At 45.0% G+C, this 20,055-nt stretch overlaps 1 protein-coding gene across 7 annotated transcripts in view; it reads left to right on the top strand.

The window, feature by feature from the left end:
• The window catches only part of LOC113580355 (vang-like protein 1), a 37,527-nt gene that overhangs the window by 8,878 nt on the left and 8,594 nt on the right, over positions 1-20,055 (top strand). For 6 of the 7 annotated variants that reach the window (XM_035535050.2, XM_081701609.1, XM_081701607.1 and 3 more), the window contains 3 exons: positions 2,671-2,941; positions 12,240-12,369; positions 19,484-19,915. In XM_035535050.2, coding sequence (XP_035390943.2) covers positions 2,871-2,941; positions 12,240-12,369; positions 19,484-19,915 — 633 coding nt within the window. In that variant the 5' untranslated portion in view covers positions 2,671-2,870. The remainder of the gene's footprint in view (positions 1-2,670; positions 2,942-12,239; positions 12,370-19,483; positions 19,916-20,055) is intronic. The other variant, XM_081701613.1, reaches the window with a different exon arrangement.

The raw sequence follows: 20,055 nt of genomic DNA, 5'->3' as shown, positions 1-20,055 counted from the left end.
TGACGTGTGTGCGTCCTTCAAACAGTGCTAGTCTCTGAGGGGAGTGTGTTTGCTGGCAGCAGAAAGGGGGAGCTAGGTCCCCGGCCAGCCGCCACTGGGAGTCTGTGCCATCTTTCACTTTCTCTTTCTTTCTGTCCTCTCACGCTCTCTCTCATCTCCTCCCTCTCTTCCACCCCCCTTCCCCGAAGTGATGTGGCTTCAGCTCTTCATCACGCGCAGCTGGCTGACTCCATATCAGTCGGACACCCTCGGCTCCATGCTGCACCCATCCTCCATCCGCCACACTGCTGTAGGACTGGCATGGTGGTAGCTGCCTGGCACTCACAGCATAAACGAGGCCAAGCATTTTGTAGCCATTTGTTCTACTTTTGTTCTGTCTTTTTTGTTATCCCGTTAAGTCGAATAACACTCTAAGGTGACCTTGAGTTTGAGGAAGGCTCTAAATTTCCATTTTTTTCCCCTTTTAATCCAATCCCTGGGGCTTTGCTTATTGTCTCTGCACTGGAGTTATCAGATTACTAAATTTGGCAAATACTGCAGTGAAGACGAATCCTGATACTAGTTAGTGTAGAAAAAGCAATTAGTAACAGTATGATGTCTAATCATATTAGCAGCAAGCTGCTGTCTGGGCCAAATACACCTTCACTATTAATGGGGTCCAAGATGGAATGGTTTTGCACTGGGGTCCAAGATGGAATGGTTTTGTCAAAAGTGCAGTAAAAAGTAGTTACAACAAAATGACATCTCGTGTTGTGCAATGCTCCCAGCTTCATCGCGCAGGTACATGCGATTTACGCTCCAGGGCCGCACATGAGCACTGTGAGTATTACAGTTACCGTTTGATTTGCAAATTGAATCAAATTAACATCAATCTTAAATCGAGTCAGGGTAATGTGAATTGAAACCAGATTAACCCAACCCAGACCTAATTCCTCTTTAGCCGGTGGAATATGGTATGGATAGTGTAATACTAATATAATGTTGTTATTCAAAGAGGGTAGAAATCAGCTGGGTTTGCTAGGAGGGGGGTGGCATTTCCCAGGTGCTTGGCCAAGAATTAAATGTGTAATTTATCATGTCTATCATGTTTTTACAATTATGTCTGTCATGTTCTTACTAGTTTTGTCTCCAGAAACAGACTGTATAGCAAAGAGAGTGGAACTTTCTCTGCTCTTAATAGTTCACTTACACACACACACACACACACACTCACTCACTCATTCACACACAGAGAGAGAGAGCAGTATTTCGACAGGGCTCTACTTGTTAGTTCCTGCCTGAAACTTTCATATTCAGTCCTTACATCTCAGTCTCAGCTCTGAGAGTCCTAGTGTTCTGTGTTGTCTCACACTGGGCTTCATGCTTTATTCCAGCCTGACTGGAGTCCTCCATTCTGGTCTTCTCCTTGGAAACTTGAGACTCATTAGACTGCTTTAAAGTGACAGCTGCACATCCTCAAAGATGCAACAGCTTTCTTGTCTCTGTCTCTATCCCTCTGTCTCTGTCTATCTTTCTCTCTCTCTCTCTCTCTCTCTCTCTCTCTCTCTCTCTCTCTCTCTCTCTCTCTCTCTCTCTCTGCATGTGCTTAATTGGGTCTTCTGCAGATCTGCTTTGAAAAAAGTGCTGGTTCTAATTTGTAACATGCAAGAATATTTTAGAGAGGTCTGGTAATGGGGCTCACACCAAAGAATCTTTTTGCACTCCACACACACACATGCATGCATGCACACACACACAAGCCATACCCAAGTTTCTCTTTGATACATCATTCCACTGTCGTAATGATTCCCTTGCTATAACTGCTTCTGTTCAGATGGAGCCTAGCCTAGTCTCTCCAGATTGCTGCCACAAAAACAAGCAAAAAACTTGTGTGCTTAATATGGTGACATAATTTCACATGATCTGGACAGTCCTCAAATTCACATGAGTGCAGATGGTTGCGATTGGGAGATGGAGTTAATGAAGTCACAAGTTGCTTCTTTATGCACATATACAGTGAAGACTGGTAGAACGTCCAGGACATCCACTGCAGCGGCATATGTGTCTGATTCTAGAAGGGGCCTCGTGTGTTTGGCCTTTCTCTAGTTCTCTCTCTCTCTCTCTCTCTCTCTCTTTCTCACTCCCCTTTTTCTCCCTTTCTCTCTCTTTCTATCTCTCTGGCGATGGCTTGATGTGGTATGAGAGTGCCGCTGATTACTTGGTAACCTGATAGGCATGTTGTTTTTACTTTTGAGAAGTACTTACCATATTGCCCTCTGTTTTATTACGACATTTATAATGTCATTAATTAACTGTTTTTACCTCAGCGGTGCTGATATATAGCAGTAATTGAATACCAGGTTTAAAACTGGATCTATAACAATCTTAGAATAGAATTTACTGGACTGAAATCTTAAAGGTTTTGGCTTCGCCAACAGTATTCAAAAGTATTAGTGTTTTTTTTTCTGCAGATATTTCTCTCTAACCAGCCAAGCCATTGGCAGAAATGCTTGACTGGGCAAGATGAGGTTTAGCTGAAAACAGATATGAGAGAAGGTGTATATTGGAACTTTTTGAGGTTGCTGTTTTACCAGCCATTTCTTGGTAAAAACTCTGAATTTCATTTTGTTCGTGGACTTGAGCGTACTTTTGTTGACTTGGACTAAAATCCTACTCTCTGTGTCTTTCCAGATTGATGCTTAATGGCTGGGAGCCCCCCGGCTTGTGTCCCAGATTGACACCCGACAGCGCACGGTCTCCGCCAATCTCCTGAGCGAGCTCGAACTCCTGCCAGATAAATCGCCCACAAGCTCCCACTACGTCTGCCCAGCCCCAAGCCAATCAACCTCCAAAAGGCCCTCAGCCAATCGCTGAGGCAAGATAGCATCACCATGGACACTGAGTCCACTTATTCTGGCTATTCGTACCACTCTGGACGATCAAGGGGGTCCCACAGGCATGGGTAAGAAGAGGCTTCTCTTTACGAACTGAGAATGCTATGGTTACAACAGTTATATTTCTGAGAAAATGGTATATCTTTCAAAATTTGGAAAGTAATACTCTCGCTAACTTTTAAGTCTCAGTTGTTGGTCTTGTTTTCCATTTTCCACCTCCTCTTTTGTCTTTGTGGGGGATATTTGTCTGTCAGTAGTGGAAGTGCTCGAACTGACAGCTTCAGGAAGGCAATAGGACACAGGTGCTGAGGGTCCTGGATACTGATACCCTTCTCTCTCTCTCTCTCTCTCTCTCTCTCTCTCTCTCTCGCTCTCTGTCTCCCCAGTTTATTTCTTTCATACTTTTTTCTTTTTACCTGTCTGTCTAGCCACCTGTCTACCTGTTTGTGTGCCCACCGGTCCATCTGTCTGTCTGTTCAACGCTCTCTCATGCTCCTCTCTCTCTCCAGTGTATCCCCCCATAACCCTTGCTTGACATGTGCTATACTGAAGTACTAAGTACCTGCATTCCCTCAGCTCTTGGCTATCTCCCTATCCTTGTGTCTCTCCCTCTCCATATCTCTTCCTCCTCTCTCCATCAGCTCCCTATATCCCTCTCCCTTCAGCACTGGTGATCTGTATGTATTTGAAGTTGTGATGACATAATCTTTCTGTCTAGTTCTCTATCCCCAAACAGAGCTCTCTGGTCTCAGAAGTATTTCATGATATATAGTGAAAGATCAAGAGCATGTAGGAAATATCAAGGAGGCCTCCCTGGAGTCTCCAAGCTCACTCTTATCCCATACTGACCTATCAATCATGTCGATATTCAAGGAACATACACTTAGTGGTACAACAGACTTAAGGATTTTAATAGACTTTATATCTGTCTTTTTCCCAAGCCAGCTTTGAGCATAATAGGTCCCTGTGGGGGTAGTTTCTAAGTGCCACTTGGAGCTGTCACACCAAGAGCACACACACTCTCTCTCTCTGTCTCTCTCTCTCTCTCTCTCTCTCTCTCTCTCTCTCTCTCTCTCACTCTCTCTCCTTCATGGCTCTTTTTAGTGTTAAAGTCATAAGTCACAGTGCTCTGCTACACAGTGCTCAGAGCAGAACATGAAGCACTTGGTGTTGAAGTGTGAAACTGGTTATCCTGGTTTCACTTCAGTCACTCTGCCAGGTGATCGTGAAAAACCACACACATCTGGACAAGAAGTAATTTACTACCTGCCTTGGTTGAGCCTGCTTTTGCAACCTGTGCGCATTAAACTCTTTTCGAAACACTTGCAGAATGAGTGATAGAGTGGCTGCACAGTGCTAAGATCGCTTCTCCAAACAGAAATACAAAATGGAAGTCATGGTCTCCCCGGCGTTGCTAGGATTACTTGATATAGGCCCATAAGTGTGCTCCTTTTTCTGTGAAAGCACACCTTTGGTAAGGAACCTCATGGAGGCAGCTTTAGTTGATTATCATGACTAACCAATTTTCCAATTGCAGCATATCATAATTTTGTCAAGGTTACATGTTGTGGTTTGCAGATTGAACTAGGTATTAGTTGGCAGGGGCCATAAATGGCCAGAACAGTAGCTCAAAGCAGGTGAACACGGTTAGGGCTGTTGAAGCTTTAATGGTGCTCTGAAAATGTCATTGAGATTTTTCTGATCAGTTTTATTTTTGCAACTTAGGTTGCAATTATGTCCTATAAGTTAAAGGGGCATTACTCAGGATTCAAGAAACAACATGTCGAGAGGTTAAGTAGGTTAAGTAGGTGAACACAATAACACTGATCTTTTTTACTTTGTGGAGCCGCCTTCCATTCCTGCCCATGATTATAAGGCATGCCTGTAAGATCTACGGTGGCCAGCGTAGTTCATTTCTAGTTTCCTAGCATCACCAAAGTTGTCATGAGTCCTCTTTCGAGCAATGTTTGTATATCTCTGAGGAGGCGGAGCACAGCGCAGTGATGAGTGAAAAACATCAGGCAGGGTCATTTGAGCATGCGCACCTCTGCCTCTGGCTTGGGTTGCCAGGCACCATGATACATATCCCACACAAAAATTGGGAAAAACTCCCATTTGATTTTGTGCCTACGAAATTTTGAGAAATTATTAATAGAAAATAGGGAGACTCAGTGTAAATTGGGAGACAGGAGGTCAAAATAAGGAGAGAGGAGGTCAGTGTAAACACAACACAAGATTACGTCCTGGAACGCAGTTTTTCTCAGGCACTACATACAGATGTGCTGATGCCATTAAGCATAATCACAAACTTATCTTGTTCCTAGATGAAAATTGTGCAGTTGGTATATTTTTTATTTAAATATTGTGTAATAGTTGTTACACAACTAATATAATGCCATGGTGGAGCAACAAAACATTTCTAAAATTGACTAAGTTTTAAGAGCCCTAAGTAGGACAAAATGTATTTGCAAGACATCTGCACAATCTCTGCGGAAACAGTTATTTCAGTGTCAGTCTGTTAGTTAGGGGTCCAGTGTCTGGGTCCCATTTAAGCACTCATTCATGTGGAAAATGTGGCCTTTTGATTTGCCTAATTCTAATTATATGCTACCACACTTGATTTACACACAGAACTGAATGAATTAGGCAGTCTCATACCAGAAGCTCTAACCCTGTAGTGCCCCCCCCCCCCATCATCATAACAGAGAAAGTGAGGATCTGAGGAACAGCACGTTGCAGCTGTCGTGCTGAAGCTGACCTGACTTGAATACAAAGGTCACTCTTACCATTAACTTGTTTCCACTGAACTTTTTGTTCCAATCTTAATTTTATCAACATGCTGTTTTCACAAGACTCAAACTGATCAATATTTAATGTAGATTGTTTTGATGCCTATTTTTCCAATACAGGTGATATATATTTATGAGGTTTCCCAGCCACACATTGGTTAAGTGGCCAAATTTATAATTATACTATATTATGTCTTTCTCTATTGTTCTGTTTTTGCAGCGTCTTTATAGCCCTACGTTTTCAATTCTGAAGGATTGTACGTCACAGTGACACAACTATTACTCAAGTGTAAAGAGAATCATTAAAATATTTTCCGGGTATTTACTATCGCTCAACAAGAGCAGGAAGTACAAGAATAAACAAGAAGTGCTTAACTTTCGATCATTTAGTTTGGCAACCACATAACATGGAAACCTGCTGCTCCTTCATGTCTGAATGAGAGAACCTCAAGAGCCGTTAGTGTCTGGCTAACCGGCTAGACTCTTGTCGTAAATTAGCCTCCACTACCCGTTTACAAGGGGAATTGGTCTCGAGCAGATGCTTGAATTGGCATGAAAATTAAGTACAGTTCAGTTGAAGCAAGACTAGACAGGTCGTTCATGGGTGGATTGCTAGGTGATAGTGAAGCTTCTAGAAACTGCATTCACTTCAGGTATTGGCTCGAATGCAAAGACATCTGGCAGAAGCTCAGACGCCCTCAAGAATCACATCCAATTCGCACAAATACCTCTATTTGGAAGCGACGCGTGAAACGTCATTAATCAAATGAAACCAACTCGTGCAGAATACAAAATGAGGCAGCCTAGTTTAGGTGCCAAATGATCTGCTACTCTTGCTTTAGGTGGCTGTTGCTTTGGTGACTATGTAACTAGGAATTGTGGGATAAATGTTCTCAAAAGATCATAGAGGAATGACGGGATTCTGGGGGGTTCATTGTGAATGAATCTCTAGATGTCTTACCACAGACAATTTGAAACATGGTCTCCGTATGTTGACATGGTCTCAGGAAATTCATCTTTACTGTGTTTGAAACACATAACGTTACCAAATAGAACAAGTAGTCAGTATTGTAAATAGCCTTAAAATACCCTTTATCAAAGCAACAGCAATTAGATATACACCTAAATAAGTGTAATATTATATGAAAAAGACTTAATATGACATTAATAAAAACTCTTAGATAGTGAATATTAGGTTTTATCCACTTTTTAAGCAAAGCAAAATACTAATTCAAATCTAAAGCAAAATTCTAATACTAAAATGCTAACTGTAACATTGCTAGCCCAAGTACCGCAGGGCGAAGGGCAGGATACACGGACTTCCGCGACGGTGCAAGACGTTTATTTCCATACAACATAGACGACAATGGTGGCACTCACATATAACATTTACTGTAATTGTGAATCTACACTTAACATTAGATGAATAACGCTTACACAGTAACTCGTGACACACACAAACCAACGTTACGGTTACAAAGATCGACAGTGACACATACGTAGTGACAATGACCAACAAAGGGAGCACACACGGACGGGGGTTTAAGCAGACACACAAGACATTAACATTGAACCCTCTACATGTGTGCAATCCGGGGGGGCGTGGTTACACAAATAAAGACACAGTGCATTTGTGAATCCCCCTGCACGCGGCGGGCCGTACCACATCACTGTAGGGGGAAGAGCAGTCCGTGACACTAACATTTTCCACCAAGTAGTCCCGTTTCTAAAACAACAAATTATGCTGATTTATATCCTAATTTACATGCACTTTATGCAGAATCAAATCGCTGTATTACACATTTCACATTTCTGTTTTTTTTTTTTTTTTTACTGTACTAACTGCTTGCTCCTGCTCCATAGGTGTGTTTCAAGTAAGCTGTTCAGTTTTAAGTGCACAGATGCATCAAAAATGTATCTGTGAAAAATGACAATACATTACCATTAGATAAAGAGTAAGTTAGTTATACCAGAATATCCCTATAAATATCCCAGTCAGTCACACTGCACAGGTACTGACTGCACCCTATCTATTAATATTCATGTTAAATACTAATACTGGTCTTAGATCATCACTCTCAAGCTACAGTGTGTTGATTAACCCAATTCCTTCTCTTGGATATTGAGCAAAATCCTTTTTAATTGGACAGTATCATGATGACATTCAGAATCCCCCCCGCACACACACACTTCAGCCTCAGGGTCTGTCTTGATAATCTGATTCTTACTGTGTTTGAATTACTTTGTCCTCCGCTGCTCTGAATGAGCTATGATTTTGGGGTTAGCAGGTTCTCTTGCCCATTAGTCTCCCACTCTAACCTCTCAACTTACTGTAGCCTCTGGCGAGCCTGTCTCCGTACTGCCCCCAAACACTAATTATACCAATACATAACTGAGTGTGGTTAAATTAGTTTCTCCTCTGCAGTGCTATATGATCCATCCTTTTTCTTGTTTAGCGAGGGAGTCACTACCATTTTTCCTGCTAGGGATCTCAGCCTTTTTAGACGAACATGCCCATTAGCTAGGTTTCATAAGCAAAGGACGAGGCATTTGGCGGTGCTTTCAAGCTTTTAAATCAGCTTTTCAAGCTGTTTTGCTTAGGTATGGATATAGTACTTGGTACTTTGCAAGAAAAGTATACGAAAAGTGTTACCCTGGACCTAAAAGAGTTTGTGGCTCTATGTGGCTTAAGAATTTGTTTTAAGTGTTGACACTAATGAGCCGCAGTTGTAATGTTTTGAACCTTGAGGCCGCTGCCGACACAATGCCAAAACAAACAGCCTGCAGAACATATCGCAGATTTTATCCCTTTCCTCCTTTTGTTGCTATAAAGCCAAACCACCACTTCTGCAGGAATCTGCACTCGGTTTGCGTGCTTACTGACTCCAGGGTTTTGCAAGTGTGCAAGGGCACTGCTGGGAAGCATCTGATGGAAATCATAACATTTGCAGTTCCCTCCACATGGCCTGCAGCTTGGACAAGCTGCATGTCACTCAAAAGCCCAGGATATCCTCTAGCTGCCTGTTTCTTTTAAAGGGTTTATATTAAGCAGCAGTAGTATTTGTTTCCCTACTCTGGGGATTGCCATGTTTACTAATGTGCAAATGAGTGATTCACAGGATGTTTTATTTGGTTGTGTATCACTAGGTGATGGTTACATGAGTGGTAATTCTCATGGTAACAGCCAATAGGTCAGAACGTATCAACACTACAATTGTCCCGGGACGCCCCCCCCCCCCCCCTCCACAAGTCACGTGGTACGGCCTGTCGTATGCAGGGGTAGGGGGGTTCACCCTTGTATGTAGCCACACCCCCATGATGGCGTGCATCTGCACGGGGTTTAATGTCGAGTGTTTGTCTGTCTGTGTAAACCCGCATCAGTGCGTGCCTCAGTGTTATTCATTGTCAGTGTCAATGTTAATGTTAGTGTCGATGTCGTTTGCTTATGTCTGTTAGTGTTAACTGTTAACACCACTGTTAGTGTTTACACTGTTTGTGTGTTCATATTCCCCGTTGTTACTGTGTGTGAGTGCTGCTGTTGTCGTTCACGTTTTATGTCATTAAATGTTTTCACCACGTCAAGGGAGTCTGTACATCCTGTTCCGCACCCTGCGGCACTCGGGCCATCACAGACTCCCTTGACGTAGTGAAAACATTTAATGACACAGAATGACCAGCCACTACAGGACGCCAGCTCCCTCGACAAAAGACGGACTTCCTAGCAGGAAGTGCGTAGGCACCTCCCGTGCTGCCGCCTGGATCCCAGGATATTAGGGAGAGGAGCGTGACCGGCGTCTGCGTCTACGCCGGAGCTGGAGCGGAACACCCCCAGGAATTTCTTGGGGGGGCTGAGGCTACCAGGCCTGGGCCGAGGATTACCAATGTGCCCCGCAAGGACCGTAAAGAGGGTGGTTTAGTGGAGCCAGCGGGATCTCCGGTGGGCAGGGCTGAAGCCCAGTTTCCTTCCCTTTCATGGACTCACCAGCAAGACTGGAGGGGTACACCTAAAGCCTCAGAGGCAAACCTCCTCTGGGGCGCTCCTAGAGTGGCTGGAAAAAGGAGGACCGTTCGGGAAAGAAGCACGGCCGGAACCGGGGCGGACGTGCACCCCCCACGTGTTCGTCAAGGCCGAGGACACGTCTACAGCGCCTGTGGGATTAGCAGGCGCTGCAGCACAGCGCCTTATGTTTGTGCGGATTGGCGTAATTGTTTATGTATATTCGTGCCTTGTGTGTGTTTTTAGGCGCATCATGTCGCGGGGAGAGCGTCGGACTGACCTGAGAGAGACAGGCACTCTGCCTTTCTCCCTGGCTGAAGAGGGTCTCCCAGGTGGGAGGTTCCTGGCCCGCCTTGTGCTGGGTGGCCACCGGGCATGGCCGTACTGTGTCTGTCTGTGTGTATGTACGGCAGCCTGGAGTTTGCTATCCTGGAAGGGGAACTCTCGGGGAATGCCTCTCCCCCGCATGTTACAAGGAGCGTACCGGAATGCCATCCTCCCTCCTTTTGAGAGGTCTTTCGGGCTTTCGGTTCCTAGCCCGCCTCATGTTGGGTGGGCTCTGGGCAAAGCCATACAGTGTTTGCGTATGTGTACACGGTGGCCTGGGCTCGCAGTCCTGGAAAGGATGTGTCGAGAGCCACATCCTTTGGGAGGGGGTTCTGTCACAGGACACTCCCCCTCTTGGCCAGTGGGGGTAGGGGGGTTCACCCTTGTATGTAGCCACACCCCTGTGCTGGCATGCACTTGCATAGAGTTTAATGTCAAGTGATTGTCTATTTAATCCCCCGATAGTGCGTGCCTCGGTGTTAGTCATTGTCAATGTCAATGTTGAGGTTAATGTTAGTGTCGATGTCATTTGCTTATGTCTGTTAGTGTTAACTGTTAACGCCACTGTTAGTGTTTAAACTGTTTGTGTGATCATGTTCACCATTGTTACTGTGTGTGAGTGCCACTGTTGTTGTTCATGTTTTATGTCATTAAATGTTTTCATCACGTCAGGGGAGTCTGTATGTCCAGTTCCACGCCCTGCGACACTCAGGCCATCACAACAATACGTCTCATAGACAGTTCTCTGTATTAAACAAGGAAGAGTTTATTACCACAGTCCGGTGTCATCCAGCTGCCAAACTACATTATGGAAAAATGCTCATTCTTAAAGCTTTAAGAGGAAAAATCATTCTGTGGCTTTTTTAAAAATAGTTTTTGTAGTGACATTGTTTGGAAAAGATGAAAGTGTCCTGAGCCAAGAAATGCTTGCGTCAAACGTGACAGCTAGTTTCTGCTGTCAGTTTGGTACTCTACACGTCAAACTTTAAAGTTACTTGACAGCTGCAATATCCTTATCAGAGATCATGCATGTGAGGTGTTACCTCTTATCTTGCCCTAGAAACACTTTCAGCTTCTAAAAGTATGGGTCAGTAGAGAAGGTTTTACAAAAAGAAAGTTATCCACGTGTCTTAAATGAGAAGGTCTGTGATTAATTGTTAAAGGCGTTGATTTTTTTTCCCTAATAGTACCTATTACTAGTGCTTAATCTTAATAGGCCTTGTACACGCCAGTGGTATGAACTAGTGATTTGTCAAGTGTACAGCAGAACTAATGGGCTGAAGATATCCATCACATTTTGGACTTGGGGATTAATCGCTGATAGTAGCGGAGCACTCCGCAGTGAACATACGGTGGGGAGTTACGGAGCAGGACTAAGTGGTGGTGGATTAAGTCCCTCTAGAGCCACACAGCTGAGGTCAAGTACAGATTTAGCCCTCTTCATGTAGCTCATATGTGGCTAGGATAGGGTGCGGCTAAGAACAAAGAGCAAAGGAGGAGGGGCTAACAGTGAACCAGGGCGAGAGTGGGCTGGGCTAAGAGAGGCTTAGACTGTTCTTATGGGAAGTTTACTGTCCGTCAATCGTTGGGTCAGTGAGGAGATGTGATTAAAGTTGGGTATTTCTGCCATGGAGAATGAATGTGGGAAAAAAAACTGGTTCCTCTGGCTTTTCCCACTTTATCTTGTTTGAACAGCCGCTCTGTGTGTGGGTTTTGTGTGTGTGTGTGTGTGTGTGTGTGTGTGTGTGTGTGTGTGTGTGTGTGTGTTGTGTGTTGGGTTTGAAAGTCAAACCCAAAGATTAGTTGTGTTGTTTTTTCACTGAGCATAGATCACATTCTATAATCTGAAGCTCTTCTAAACTGTGCTTGCCTGTAAAAAACAAAAACAAAACATAATTTGCATTTTAGACAGTAACAAAGGCAAAGCAGTTTTCTTTGTATAGCACATTTTCATGCTCAGAGGTCATTCAGCCCCATGAAACACCAGAGGATTATAACTGCTCCCTCAGCCCTTCCCACTGTATATGCTCGCAGTTGTCACTCACAATAGTAACTATTCAGCACTTCGGCAGTAGCAGCTCCCACACTGCTGTGCAACTGAGGCTATACTTCCATCAGAATTTGTTAGATCAGCCTTATGTAGGGTATGATGCAGTGCTGAATGGGTGGCATAGAGCTTTCATTCATTCCTAACAGTTCTGGAATTCTGGGTTAAGCATCCCAGCCTCACGCTCATCTCCGTGTGCGTTGCAGGGAGCGAAGTCGAGACCGACACAAGTCTCGCAGCAAGGACAGCAGCCGCTCTGAGAAGTCTGTCACCATCAACGCTCCGCCCGCCGAGCCCCTGTTAGGGGACCAGTCCACACGCGGAGACGAGATGCAGGTGAGAGGCACCAGTGCAGATTTGTCCCAGTGGTGCTAAAGCAATGTCGTATAAACTGGAGGTATCTGGCACTTATTACACCAGCGTGGAGCTAAACTTTCCTATGCTTGTGCACGTGTGTGTAAGTTTAATGAATGGCGACATTTAATGATGGATCAAATTGCTGCACGTGGCAAATTAAACTTTACTAAATTCAGGATGCCCAAGCATCAAAATTCCATGTGAGCTGTAATATGAGCTGAGTTGTTCAGAACGCCATTATAACACTGTAGTTGATTTCCATACCATCTGCCTCCAAAAGAAATGGTCCAAGAATAATAGAAAAATTACACTGCAAACAAAGAGTGGAGCCAAGCTGTTTATTTAGAAAGATTTCAGTGGGGTGAGGTCACCATCACTGCCCCACTACACCACATCGTCTCCTATTCCTCTCTCTAACACACACACACACACACACACACACACACACAACAGAAGAGGGCCCTTGTGATAGATGATAGTGGTAGCTTGAGAAATACCAAGGGCTGGGAGAAGCACTGGAAAGATGTGGACGGTGAAGGCCACAGTGGTTCCAGTAGTAATTGGTGCACTAGGGGCTGTGACCCCCAACCTGGTAGAGTGGCTCCAGCCATGATCGCAGGAACAGCAACCGAGATCTCCATCCTGTAGAGTGCAGTCCCGGGAACAGCTGAGATGATACACAAAACCCTCAAGCTCCCAGGTAGAGGACGCGAGCTTGATGGAAAAAAGTGGGGAGTGTACAGTAAGGGAAAATAATTATTTGCCGCCCTGCTGATTTTGTAAGTTTACCCTCTTACCCTCTTTAGATTCTAAATTCGTTTGTATTTGATTAAGTGAATTAAATATTTGATCCTCAAGCAAAACATGACTTAGTACTTGGTGGAGAAACCCTTGTTGGCAAGCACAGAGGTAAGACGTATCTTGTAGTTGGTCACCAGGTTTGCACACGTCTCACTTGGTATTTTGGCCCACTCCTCTTTACAGACACTGTCCAGATCCTGAAAGTTTTGAGGCTGTCGCTTGGCAACTCAAAGTTTGAGCTCCCTCCACAGATTTTCTCTGGGAAGAAGGTCCGGAGACTGGCTAGGCCACTCCAGGATCTTAAATGTCCTTCTTCTTAAGCCACTGCTTTGTTGCCTTGGCCGTATGTTTTGCGTCATTGTCATGCTGGAAGACCCATCCACAACCCATCTTCAGTGTTCTGGCTAAGGCCAGGAGGTTCTCTTTCAAGATTCTATGGTACATTGCCCCATTCATCAGCCCCTCAATGCAGTGAAGTCTTCCTGTATCCTTAGCAGAGAAACAGCCCCAAAGTAGAATGTTTCCACCTCCATGTTTGACAGTGGAGATGGTGTTCTTGGGGTCATATCCAGGATTTCTCTGCCTCCAAACACGGCGAGTCGAGTTGATGCCAAAGAGCTCAATTTTGGTCTCATCTGACCACATGACATTCTCCCAAGCCTTCTCTGAATCATTCAGTTTTTCACTGGCGAACTTTAGCTGGGCCTGTACATGAGCCTTCTTGAGCAGAGGGTTTTTGCGGGCACTGCAGGATCTCAATCCATTACGGCGAAGTGTGTTACTAATGGTTTTCTTGGTGTCTGTGCTCCCAGCTCCCTTGAGATCATTAGCAAGCTCATCCCATGTAATTCTGGGCTGACACCTCACCTTTATCAGAATCATCCTTAGCCCACGAGGTGAGATCTTGCATGGAGCTCCAGAGCGAGGGTGATTGACTTACATTTTTTAATTATCATGCCAACAGTGGTCTCTTTCTCACCAAACGACTTGCTGATGTTCTTGTAGCCCATTCCAGCCTTGTGCAGGTCTACAATCTTGTAAACTTCAAAATCAGCAGGGGCTCAAATAATTATTTTGTGTGTGTGTGTGTGTGTGTATTTCTCCTTTCATGCCCACCATGAATGAAACACCATGTAGTTTGATGTGATATATCATGATATGTATCATATGCCAATGTGTCTTGCAATATATTAAAAACACACATTATGTTGGACATGTAATGTGACATGGTAAAAGATTGACATACAATATTTTAATCATAGTTGGATCATGTAATTCTTCAAAACACCTAAAGAATACTTGCCTGAAACATCTCAGACTAAGATACTGAGATACTGACAGCATGCAACAAAACACTGCCATTTGGGGCTGGTTTGCATATTATAGCCTTCTGCCATATCAATATGTCTTGTGTTATGTTTTATGGTTCTTTTTATCACTGGGAGCAAAGGTTTATGAGGTATGCCTCAGTGAAATCTAAGCTGCTTTTGGGTTTTAAATCGAATGTAATGGATGTGTGGTAGCGTAGTAGTGGTGTCTGTGATTGTGTGGTTGGGTCTGTCTGGGATTGAGTGGGTGTGTCTGTGATTTTGTGGGGGCGTGTGTCTGGGATTGCGTGGGAGTGTGTGTGTCTGGTTGGGTGAGGGTGTGCGTGTCTGATTGGGTGAGGGTGTGCATGTCTGATTGGGTGGGGGTGTGTCTGTGTGCGTGCTTTGGGATTTTGTGTCATTGATGGATGAGAGCGGATGGCTTTAATCGTGTTACAAACTCACCCCACTACTCTGCAAGCGTGCGTGTGTGTGTGTGTGTGTGTGTGTGTGTGTGTGTGTGTGTGTGTGTGTGTGTGCGTGCGTGTGTTTGTTTGGTTGTTTATGTGTGTGTATGTGTTGCAGGGTGCCTTTCTGCCTTTACACGTGGGAGTACGTTGTGTGTGTGAGCACAGCTGTAGATCTCCAACCTGGGACTCGGGCCAGCAGTCATGGCAAACACTCGTGTGCTATCACTTTAAGCCTGTCTCCAGTGAGGACCGAATGCTTTGCACCTCTCGACATGATCTTACTACAAACAATGACTATAATGCCCTATACTTCCATGGTGAAAGTATGCTTTTTAGGCTGATCTGCAGTCAGTGTTTTGTTGGTTTGTTTTCTATAATGATTACAAGTAGGACTGAGTTCGCAAAAAAAAGGTTTGCCTGAGGTTTGCCTCAGGCTGCTGTTATAGTGTACATAGTGTGTGCTGCTAATGGGTTAGCATCTTAGCAGCTTATGAGAGGAAATCCTGTCACCCTCACCTGACACCTCTTTATCTAAAGAGAGCCGTGACTGTTGGAGAAGGTCATGCCCATTGCAGTCACATTCACAAGCCCCAGACAGGAGGACTTCTGGGGTGTGACTGGATTTCTGTTTGTAGGTAATGCAGCTAATATCCAAAGTTTATCTTGAAGCCTGTCCAATCGCACAGACTGTTAGTCTGGAACACAGTTGAGAGGGGTCTGTGTGTGTGTGTATGATATTGATTCGTTAATAACTGAGGTGTTTTCATTTCTGAATGTGTGAAAGCTGTGGTGAAAGTGAACTGAAAAAATTTGCTGTAAGACCATTGTCTGTGTCTGAATGGTTTTGCCTGCATCAGGGAGTATTGTTAAATTCCTTTGACACCATCACACAGTCAGCTGCTGATCCTCAGGTATTAGCTCCCAGTCATGTGTCTTCATAAGCATGTTATAACGTGTGTTATAACATGGGCCTGAGAATTTGCCGACCTCGCCTCCAGAAATTCCTATTTCCAGCTGTCTGCTTCTATATTCTGCCTTGCTTTATCAACCCCTCCCCCACGGTGGTCGGTCATTCCCAGGGGTTTCATTTAGTTATTTTTATTACATTCATACTTAATTTGTCCAAGTTCCCAAGACTTGCAGCTGTGTTTGATGAATGGCCATATTTAGTAGGAGAAATGCCCTGGTGATTCTCTCTCTCTCCATTTCCCGCTCTGTCTCTCCTCCATCTCTCTCTCCCCATTTTTTGCTCCCTGGCCCTCTTCTTGGTCCCCTGTCTCTCGCTCCCTCTCTCTTTTTATCTTGCTCAGACAGTGTGAGAGGTTTTTACCATTTATTGCTTTCCGAGAGAGAGGCAGACTGAGATGTGGAGAGACACTGCATTTTCTCAAATGGAAAAAAAATTAAGGAAAACTTAAAGGTTCTGGAAAAGACAATGAGAGGGAGGGAGGGAGGGAAAGGGAAGGAAAGGAAGAGATAGAGGGAGGGGGGACAAGGAGAGAGGGAGAAAGAGATCATCAGGGAATGGGGGAAGAGATGCAGCTTTAGGGGGTGTATTATAATAGATATCAGCCCATCGCGGGCATCCACAAGACTCCTAATTGTTAGAAGGTGTTGTTTGTCTTCTCTCTCTGTGGGGGTTAGGGCTGTTTGTTTAGTGCACACCCCTCCGCACACACTTTTTCAGTCATTTGGTTGTCCCATGTGACCTGGTCACTCTCTTCTTCACCAATACTGACAGCCGTTACATTAAACTGTGGTACCCATGAGTATAAGTGCATTAGATTATTTATTTATTTATTTCTGTCACAAAAAGCAGCAAATCTTGTGATCGTGTTCCAACGCTTTCTCCTCAACTCCCGTGTCCAGGGCCCACTTCTGGTCACGGCGCACAAGCTCAGCACAAACTCAGCACAAACTCTCCATCAGAACCTCCATCTGGGGGGGTGTGTGTGTGTGTCTGCAAGAGTGAAGTAACCACTCTCAGAGCTTTAGCAGGTGGGACGTACACCCTCGTGTGCTCACAGGTCGTTATCGGCTAGCATGCACCGATGCCTCGTGTTACCTCTGACCTCTGAGACCCCCGAAGGAGAACATTATTTATTATGTGGAATTATTTCTCATGGCTGTTCGGAAAAGTGGAGTCAGGCGGACATTGCACTGTGTGTGTGTGTGTGTGTGTGTGTGTGTGTGCGTGTGTGTGTGATGGATTGGGCCTTGGCAAATTGGGTCACTAGGAAAAGAAGTGGCATCAGTGATGCATGTTTTCAGTATACTGCACAGACATGAGCGCGTCTTCTGATATCTGCTAGATATTTACAGCCCTGGATGCTGCAGCTTCCAGTGTCCTGTATATCTCAGCTAACTTGCGTTCTAAGCCACGGGTGACAAAGTCGGAAAGTATGTGCTTGTTGAAGAAATGCTAAACGAAAAAGGATAAGCCCGTGTGCGTGTTATTGGACTGCCTGAAGGATTTACGGCGAGCGTTTTTAAAGCTCTCGCCCAGGGCATCTCAGATTCAGAAGGATGCAGCCTTTTGAACAGCCATTAAAGCTGCAGTCTGTTACAGGACTTTCAGGACATCCATTCCCCAGTTTAAATCGGAGCCTGGCTGTGATTTAAAGTTAACAACTTGCACAGCGTTATATTTCCGCTGTTGGATGCCACTGCTCAAGACCTTTCCCGCTGGTTAGTGGTTGGGCTGTTCTGCAGCGGGCTGATGGTGCAGCTTCGTTGTAGTCGCGGAGGGGGAGCCGAAAGGGGCCCTTTCTCGTGACGCCCTTTGCACCTTCGTGCGGCACATGAGCCAGCATTCTTCCACACGAGAGCGCTGTGCATGTCCACACCCACCAGCTGCAACCCCTTCCTGCCAATTCACGTGTGTGTGTGTGTGTGGTTTGATTTCATTTCAGGCTCCAGTCTACCTGCGTCGCTGCAGTGTCTAGTAGCACGTGTCTGCAATACAAGGTGCTGCTTTACATTACCGCGGCACGCTTTATCTGCCCTGGGTAGATCAGCCCACTATTCCTCTCTTCCTGCTCTATTTTTTATGTTCTCTCAGTCGCTGACTCGTTCGCTTTCTCTTTCCTACTTCATCATCTCTCTTCCTTTACTTTTGATGTCACGCCACTTCCAGGACAGGCAAAGCACTCTGCAGACTCAGCATGTTATACCACCGTCTCACTCTCCCTGACATCATTTGTGTATCACACACACACACACACACACACACACACACACAGGACCACATACAGTAAAGGCAGGAAGTGTGGTCAGGCCATTGTAAGTGGATGTCAGGCTAGTGCAGTCATTGCTGTTGTTTGTGAAGCATTCTCTGTGTTGTTTTAGCAATATCGCTGTCTAGACCTTTGACCTTTGACCTTTTTTAGTCTTGTTACTCCATGCTAGCCAGCTAGGTCTTCATTTTTAACTTCTTCACTTTCAAATCGCTTTCTCATTAATGTTTTGTTTTATCAAGGAACAGGTATGTTTTAGTTGAATATAAAGAACTTGACCTTCCCAATTAAAAAACATTAAAAGCTGCCATATAGTCAGATTTGTGTAATTTGTGAATTTGACTCGCAACAGAGTTGCCTTAAGTTCAGTGATGACCAAGTTTGTTTTCAAACCTGCTTTCGGACTTTTTTGTCTTCATGTGAAATCAGTGCCTCTCGCTACTGTATCCATGCTATTGTGTTATGTGTTTTACCACAACACTACAGCATTAGACTGTGGCGCTAAAGCTTTTGCGACTGCGTTGCTATAGTGACCTCAGAGAAGGAATGCGTGTTTATTTGGTGCTCATTGAAGAGGAACATTTAAACAGAGATAAGAATCACATGGTAGGCATGCAGGACTCCTAGCTATGTCATTCTCCACAGCTATTCCTCTGTCTTATTAAGCTTGAGTAACAGTGACTGGAAACTAATAGTAATCATTTAGGGTGATGTCATTTGCATAATGCCAGCGACTCGCTGTTTGCTATCTTTTGTCTTTGGACTTTGGACTTTTTGTTTTTTTTCCAGTGTTTTTTTTTTTTTTTAATCATGGGGTCAGGTTCTGTAGGCCTAAATCAGCAAGGTCCTTGTATCATCTATCATCTGTGCGTTGTCGGAACCAGATTGGAGACATCTGGAATTGATTATACCCTTTGTTGAGTTATAGGGCCTGATTCCAAAACTCAAAAAAGGATGTGCCCTCCCACGCATCCTCTATTCATTCTACTTGGATCTGGTCCATTTTGTGGGAGTGCAAAGATTTTTTTTTAAAGTTAGGCAGCATCGCATCATTTAGTTCCAGATAAAAATATGGACTAGCCTTATTTCTTCAGTGGTAACATAATGTCATTAATGTCATAATGTCATTAATGTCATTAATTAAATTAAAACAGAAGCTAATTTGTCACAGTGTGGAAGTGCACAGGGAATCAGGCCTTGGGCCTTAATGAAGGACCAAGCTCTACCAACTCCAGAACATGTATTGCACACCAACCAGTCGCGTGTAACCCCTCTCCAGGACGACAACTGGGGTGAGACCACGACAGCGATCACTGGCACATCCGAGCACTCGCTCTCGCAGGAGGACATCGTCCGCATCAGCAAGGACCTAGATGAGAGCGTGAGACTGGACTGCAGGCGCTACCTGTCGGTCTCGCTGTCGGTGCTGCTGGGCACCGTGGTGCTGCTCACGCCACTCGCATTCCTGGTGCTGCCCCGGCTGCTGTGGCCCGAGAAGCTGCGGGTGTGCGGCACGGCCTGCGAGGGCCTCTTCATCGCCGTCGCCTTCAAGCTGCTCATCCTGCTGCTGGCCGTGTGGGCGCTGTTCCTCCGGCCGCCGCGCGCCGCCCTGCCCCGCCTCCTGGTGTTCCGCGCCGTGCTTGCCACACTCGTGCTCCTGCTCGTGCTCTCCTATTGGCTGTTCTACGGCGTGCGCATCCTGGACACGCAGGTGAGGGGGGGGGGGGCTTCCTGGACACACAGGTGAGGGGGGCCAAGGACAAATGAGAGCAACACACACATGCTCTTAGACCTTTTACCATAGTCTGAGTACAGTCTTTCTGGGGTGAATGGCAGTATAATTTACCTAAA

The sequence above is a fragment of the Electrophorus electricus genome, chromosome 18 (genome assembly GCF_041902795.1).
Source record: "Electrophorus electricus isolate QZ-2024a chromosome 18, ASM4190279v1, whole genome shotgun sequence".
Lineage (NCBI taxonomy): Eukaryota > Metazoa > Chordata > Actinopteri > Gymnotiformes > Gymnotidae > Electrophorus > Electrophorus electricus.
Note: the sequence above shows the minus strand (reverse complement) of the source record. Positions and strands in the feature narration are given on the sequence as shown.